Raw genomic sequence first — 8,019 nt, forward strand, 5'->3', positions numbered from 1 at the left:
CAGGATCCAAGCAATTTTATATAAATATATCTGAATATATCTCTGAAAGTGGTGGAGCCTTATTATATCGTGTTCAAATCGATTGCCGAAATCCAACAGATTATAAAATAGTTACTTTTTCTAATCATAAAATACATTATTCAAGGCATTTCTGATTTTCGCGCCTTATCACATCTGCTAAGCAAACCCTAAATGGCCATTTACCAATCGGTGGTTAATAATTTGTCAACAAGCAAATGGCGTCCAATGTTCCGCAATAGCGTTTTATTATAGGGGTCATAAACAAACGCAATTGAATCCATAATCACATTTTTCTAAAGTCATTATAGACCGTTCTCAGAAACAAACAGAGACAAGTGTGCGCAAACCCGTGCACTTCAGCCCGAAATGAATGGGTTTTCGCACACTTACCCCACATAACTCTACATTGACTATTTTTTATTAATTAAAACCTGATTTAGGGTTTAGTTTGCTGATATAATAATTCGAAAAAATCAGACATTTGTCAAATAAAGTATAGCACATAGCACGTGAGCTAAGTCATTGTCTGTCAAACACAATGTTTTTAGCACTCGTCTCCAGTGCATACTAAGGGCTAGTTTTTCAAACCAAGTTTATTTTTATTCAGGTTGAAATTAATAATGATAGTATATCTACATTAATAATAGATATACCACCATAAACCCACTTTGAAAAACTGGCCCAAAGCACTCGCTGGCACTCGTGCGTGTGCACCTACGACTCGTGTTAAAAACATTGTGCTTCCTGTATAAAGGTCACTTAGTCCATTTGGTGTGTAATGTACTATAATAAAGAAATATTTTAACATCGCATATGAAAGTACATTTGTAACAAAAATTATATTGATTACAGTGCATAAATAAAAAAACATAAAAATAAATTTATGTTAATTTTTTTAATATTTATACTTAATTTATTTTTTAATCCTGGGAAAAATAATTTATGTAAATAAAAAAAAAAAAGGACAGTTTCGAATCGGTAAATTTTTCTAGCTACCTATTTCTCGACATCTCGAGACAATTAATCGATTTTAGTGCATAATGGCATATTCAAACCACAAATATAATTACTGTAGCTAAAACTCTGATTTTAAAAATTAGATTTTTCTTTAAATTCACAGCCTGAAAATTTTTAAAAAACCAAAATTATTTTTTACATTAATTTTAAAAAATTTAGAAGTCTTTGGTTATCGGCAATATATACCGGCTGTTAATAGACAATTAAATTTTTTTTTTTATCAATTAGAGCCCATAGCTGCGCAAAAATAGATGCGACGACAAAAAAACTCAATTACAAAATTACTACTATCATTACAATTATTATTATTAAAAAAATATTTTTACTAATGTGAAAAAAATTGTCTGTAATATACAGCGTTCATTTTTCAAGCTATTGATCGATGTGATTGTAATAATAATAAATATTATGATAACAATTATGATCGCAACTTATTTTTATTTAATAATTATTACAAAATACTAAATTAATTTCTTTTAATTCTAATTAATTCATTATCTTATTAATAATAAAATATTGAAAAGAAATTTTTCATAATAATGTCTAAGTTTCTGAAATCTCCGAATAGTTTTTCAAGGATATTTTATTTGCAATAACATTTTTAAACTCGAGTAATTATAGTTCTATTGAAAAAATTAATAGACATATATTTTTCAATTATTATTTTTAAACTCTAGTTTATATTAGTTTTCTCGTATGTCAAGTCATAAATTTATTTATTTCAGGTACTTATACCCAAATCAAATATTATGTAATAATTCTTTACGTATCAGACAACTGTAGTAATAGTTTTAATATAACAAAATATTATCTTTCTTCGATTTATTTATTTTATGAAACATAAATCCCTTGTAAAAAAAAAACTTTGAAAAAGTGATAACTGTTCTAAACTTCAAAACGCGACACAATGACAAACTTTTGTTAAACATCGTCCAACAAAATCCAAAGAAAAAATCAATTGACTTCGTACTATAAACTAACAGTTTTAGATTCTTTTGTAAACTTTTTTTTGACTCTATTGAAAGTAATAAATTTTATCATTTTCTTTAGTACAAAAAACGGCCAGAAAAAACGGATTTTAAACTATTTCTGAATTTTTTTTTACCATATGTTAATAGTTTTAAGTCAGTCATTTCCTTTGAATTTTCAAAAATACTTAAAAACAGGTCATCATTGCGTCAGAATAAAGCTGATTTTCAACTATACCTGAATATATATATACATTTTTTTTAGCATATCAAATAATCTTAAGATATTTAGGGCCAATTTTTCAAACCGGGGTTATTTTTAATCCAGATTTTAATTATTATTGTAGTATATCTATTATTAATTGCTAGTATTCTATTATTAAGTGCTACTATATATATTATTAATGTATAAATATATTAGCAATATAATTTTAAATCCAGATAAAAGTAAATCCAGTTTGAAAAGCTGGCCCTTATTGATTTTTCATGAATTTTAAAAAGTTTAAAAAAAGTTTGCCGTTGTGTCACGTTTTCAAGTTCAGAATAAACGTTTTTACAAAATTTTTCTACTCAGGATTAACATGAAAAACGATTTAAAAAAAAAATATAATCAATTATAAAAAAAAAAAAAAGCCAAATATCAAAACTAATAATAAATAAATTATTAAAAAGTGCATCAAATTTTTTTTAACGAGCAACATTATTAAGTTGCCATTATTATTTCAATTGCTAATTTCTAAACAATGAGTTTTAACAATTAATTATTTTACTAAATGAAAATTTATTTCAATAAATTGATAATTTCAGACATTAATCCTGGATGACTGGATCCCAGTTGCTTATAATCATTGAGTAAAACAATAGTATCAATATTTTTAACGATAAATTTAATTGCCATCTCACGTAGTGTGTCAGCATTGTGTTTTTCAGCTTCAATAGCAATATAAATCGCATTGTTCAATGACAGATATCGAAATATTGTTGATTCGCAAAAATTTTTCAATTTTATAATCTGATATCTATCTGTAACATCCAATAATTTCAATGCAAGCTCATAATTATCTTCAGCTGATGTTTCCCCAGTGTACATAAATTTCAATACTTCTTTCATAACATCAATCTCAATATTTTCAATAGTAATACTATTTTCGCGCGCCTCTTTCATATTTGATTGGAACATTGCCAAAAAAACAGGACTATGAGCAGCAAGAACAAATTTATGCGCTGGTATTTCTTCTTCATCTATTATCAATACGACGTCACTCAATGTACGATCGAGATAGAAAATTTTCCAGTCATCCTCTTTATCATTATTCAAATAATTTGAAATCAATGGACACGACAAACAATCGTCGCTTGTACATCCCAGCCATGTTATTTCGCATTTTATTCTTATGTAATTATTGTCATGGGAATCATCTAACATCGCTGCAGAATCCTCAGAGGAACTGTCGATACTATCAATTGAATTTCTACAGTTAGGAACAAATACATTTAAGCTGTTTTCAAACCAATGGTCTATTATTTCAGAGTATTTTATTTTGTTATTTGAATAAACTTCAACGGCAACTGTTCCCGGTACTATTTTGTATTCTCTGTTTACTTCTATAATTACATCTGAATTTGATGGTTCGTAGTCCATTACTACTGTTATCAAACAATAATTTAAAGGTTTTATAAAGTAATTTTTTTCACTTCGATAATTATTATTAGAAGGTATTTCCCATCTACATTTTATTTTATTTGTTTTCGAATAAACAAAATTCATGTTTCTTTCTTCTTGATAACTATAACAAAAAAAGTTAATGATAATAATAAGAATAATGTATTTGAAAATACTGTTAACAAAATTTTTTATCAATTACTGGCCAATAATTTATGATCCCGAAGTTAACAGACCATTAACAATTTTCAAATTTTTTCTTCAACAAATCAATTACAAAAAAAAAAATAAAAAATGCACATGTAAGAAATTAAAAAAACTACAGGTGCAGTTTTTTTAAATATTTTTTTTTAATAATTTATCGTTTTAACAAAAATTCAAAAATTATTAGACGTTAACTTCAGTGTCATGATAATTGTATTCAATTATTTACCTGAAGAAATTAATTTTTTTGAGGTTATGTAATTTTTTAATACAAGTATCGGCCAACTTGCTTATTTTTTTTTTTTTAATGATAATTATCTTTATAAAATATATAATTATATTATCAAGTTGTACAACTGTTACATAAATAATTAATTATTTTGTGAGAATGATATGTAAATTTATATTTTATTTTAAATATATTCTTTATAGATAATTTTTAGTTATGTATGTAAGTATATGTAACATATACCCTTTCTTCTATAAAAGATAGAAAGAAAAAGTGGTAAATTATACAGGTTTTATTGTCGACTTGTCGGCTTCTGCAATGATCATCGAACTCTTACAAGAATTTTTAGTAGGAGTCGGTAAAATAGCATATATATATTTATCTTATCCTGATAATGAGACTTTTTGGTCAGAAATTTGGTGTGGATAGTTGCGATCAAATTGATGACAACTTTAACGTTTATTACTATTGACAAGAAATTATTGTCAACTTTCTCAGAAAGTTGGCATCGAGTTGTAGTCAACTTACGAAAATGCCAATTTTTGCGGTCAACTTAGCAACAAGTTGCAACAGTAAGGCTGTTGCTAACTTGCTGTCAGCTTCTCTTTGACGGTTTAGGAAAGCAAAAATAATTATACCCAGATAGCCATTTCGTCCACAATGATGTAAACTTGTAGCTGAAACTTGACGCCAATTTTCTTGTAATAAGTTGACGTGCGCAACAGTTAATGGTAATTTGTCGCCAAATTATGCCACGGACACGTAAAAAGTTGACAACAACTTGATGGAAATTTTCTGTGTCAAGTTTCCTTCATATTGCGGCCGCAATAAAAAATACAATGTACTCCTATTATATATCATCAAAAACTTACCATTTACATAATTAATTTTTGTTTCCTGTTACCTAAGTTTTAAAAGTTATAATTTATAAATAATAAATTCATTTATTTTTTTATTTTTTACTGATTTTATTTAAATCTGAATTCACTCCGTTATTCGGAGTTTTGGAATTTGAAAGAAAATTACTCCGCATACGGAGCAAATGGGGAGTTCGTTTTCGAAGGGATTGAATAAGTAAACATTTATCCGCCTTGAATTCACTTCAGCTTTAATTCGCGTTCACTCCGCAATTTTTTTGCAGTGTTAGTTAAATTTCATTTATTACATATTTACTTTATTTTTATGATTAAAAATTTAACAAACTTTTTTCATAACATTATTTAAAAACAGTGATAAATTTATATTATTATTTTTGATGTTTACGTTTTATTTAACTCAAAAGGTCATGCCTTTTGTTGACAATAGTCAAAATATTCTTATTTACTCGCCTAATCACTAAAAATTTTTATCTACACTCAACAAAATCATGATCGAACATCCAGTTTCTATATATATACATGAAAGATAAAATTTATTTATTTTAATTTTTTACTCTGGCTTTTATTTTATTTTTTTTTTTTGTGAAATATTAATCAGTTCAACAAAATTTGATCATGTGTGAGAGAGATATTTAAAAAAAAAACACCGATAAAAATGAGTTCTATTATTTAAAAACATGCTTTTTTATATTTTTTTTAAGCGCAATATTAGACATTAATTACTTTGTAACATTGTATTTACTATACTTTTTTTAAATTAATTTAATAAATAATATTTATTGTTTTTTTATTTTTTTTTTTTTAAATCACTCTATCGAAATTTTTAAATATTAATATATTAATTTATTTCAAAGCAATACTACCCGACAGGAATTAATGTCTAATATATTGTACCGCAATTTAATTTTTTTTAATTTTTACAATGCACTGTCAAAATTTGCTTAGTAAACGCCGATTAATTCCGTAGTTTGTCAATATTATTTAAAAAAAAAAATTCCCTGGCGAAGAATATACCGAGTAAAAATTTACAGATTATATGACTGATCTATAGAAACGTCTTACATTAATTTTTTAATATATTGTAAATTTATAAAAGTTCTGTTTTGCTTTGAAGTTTCAAAAATCTATTATGTATTATTTTTTATAGATACAATAAAAATTTATAATATTTTTTTATGTGAATTTCTCTTCTTTACAAGTTTTGTTTTGAAGTATTTTTCAATTTTTTTTTGTTTATGAAATATTTGCGAAAAATCTATTTTTTTGGTTGTTTTTTTTTTTTTTATCAACTTCTAGCTGATACTTTTTTTTGGGAGTGTTTGTACGTCACATAATAGACCTTCACCGAAATTCGCACCTCTTTTCGAGAAATGCCTCCTATTTCTGAGTATTTTTTTGTTGACTTTGCATAAAATTTTTTTGTATTAAACATAAAGTTGTTTTCTGTAATTTATGCCCGATGAAAACTTGAAGTCCAGGTCATAAAACTTAGTATTAAAATACAGTCTTTTCTGATTGATTGAAAATGTGATTTAATATATACTCAAATTTATTTCGAAATCGTGATTGTTTATAGTGTAAGTCCCTTACTCTATTCAGTTACGGTAATCGCTACAGAAGCTAAACAAATATAGATAACGTGAGTAACTGAAAAACTCTATGATAACTAAAAAAATAGGTCAAACTGTTTTATATAAAAGGAAAACAAAATTTATGACAGATCATAAGTTTATAAGTTTCTCAAGCAGTAACGTCATAATTTCTGATCGCATCTGTTTTTTTAAAACTTGAATTGAAAATAAAGCTCCGAAAAATGGCTAAAAATATTATGTTATTTTTAACATTTTTTTCATTTTGTATTGCTATCACGTTTGCAAGATACGATCCGGTAAGTCATAATTAATTTCACTGATTAGAAATATGATTAAAAGATATTTTAATTCAATACAATTTAATCCCTTTAATAATACTTCTTATAAATGTTCAACATATTTATGAATCGGCTTTAATTACATTTTCTAATTCCCTAACCTTTTTATGCAAGTGTTTTATTTTTTATTAAACCATTAAAATAATTCTGTAAATGTTTCGAAGTATTTGATTTTTCTATATGTGGTTCTTTTAACCACAATATTGTAGTAAAACATTATAGTAGAAAGTACTCCAATATGTAATAAAGGATACTACATAAATAGTACTGACATTACTACAGATGTTTGCGGTTATTCCAAGTTGGAGTTGAAATTTCTTAACTCCAACTTGAAGTAACTTCAACTACAGCTGCTGTTGTAGCAACTACAGTTTTCTTCTGTGTAAAAATGACTAAAACGCTGTGGGTAAAAGTATTCCTAAAGAATGTAATGATTGCTAAAGCCTCAATTTATGAATTACAATTAAAAATTATTTAATTTTAATGATAGTTAATACTACTGGAATCATTTAAGTAATTAATGTTATGAGTATTTACACATTAATCAACAATTTTTTTTTTTTTTTTTTTTTTTTTTTTTTCAATAGACCAATGGTAGATTCAATTACCGATGTCTGCAAAATTCTGCAATAGTAAGTTACGACGCTCCAGCATTGCATAAAGTGAGTTTTTCGGTTTGGAGTGCAAACCCAAATTGCAGTAAGGATTTTGATGCAAATGAAAAGGCACAGTGGGAAATGACTTTTAACGAATGTGCTACACCAGGAACAAGATACATCAACATGGATTTGAGATCATATAGACCTGGAAATAGTGACGCTTCACTTTACTCTCTTAAAGTCGATTGTGACAATGAAAGTCGTTAATTAACAATAAAAAATTACAATATCAGATACTGAAAATTCGATAAAAAATATCTAAATTAATCAGTTTATCACTTATTTAAATTTGTACGAGTATTATATATATGTATTAATCAAATGAAAACATTTTTATAGAACAATGTATGTGTTTTTATTGAATTTATTTTTTACAACATACTTTATACTTCTTCAATGCAAATTATAATAAATGCTTGAAAAATTGCATAAATAGTTTTTAGATTCTTT

General features: G+C 25.9%; 2 protein-coding genes across 2 annotated transcripts; one reads left to right on the forward strand and one right to left on the reverse strand.

The window, feature by feature from the left end:
- Positions 1-2,644: 2,644 nt before the first annotated feature.
- On the reverse strand, positions 2,645-4,339 carry LOC103574452 (TD and POZ domain-containing protein 4). The gene is made up of 2 exons (XM_008553898.2): positions 4,103-4,339; positions 2,645-3,793 (listed from the first exon to the last, which is right to left on the reverse strand). Exon 2 carries the CDS (start codon positions 3,772-3,774, stop codon positions 2,788-2,790), a length of 987 nt encoding a protein of 328 aa, XP_008552120.1. The 5' UTR covers positions 3,775-3,793; positions 4,103-4,339; the 3' UTR covers positions 2,645-2,787.
- Positions 4,340-6,702: 2,363 nt separating this feature from the next.
- On the forward strand, positions 6,703-7,929 carry LOC103574453 (uncharacterized). The gene is made up of 2 exons (XM_008553899.2): positions 6,703-6,868; positions 7,498-7,929. The coding sequence occupies exons 1-2, from the start codon at positions 6,794-6,796 to the stop codon at positions 7,774-7,776; spliced, it is 354 nt and encodes a 117-aa protein (XP_008552121.1). The 5' UTR covers positions 6,703-6,793; the 3' UTR covers positions 7,777-7,929.
- Positions 7,930-8,019: the final 90 nt, after the last annotated feature.

This window comes from Microplitis demolitor, chromosome 5 (genome assembly GCF_026212275.2).
Source record: "Microplitis demolitor isolate Queensland-Clemson2020A chromosome 5, iyMicDemo2.1a, whole genome shotgun sequence".
Taxonomy (NCBI): Eukaryota; Metazoa; Arthropoda; class Insecta; order Hymenoptera; family Braconidae; genus Microplitis; species Microplitis demolitor.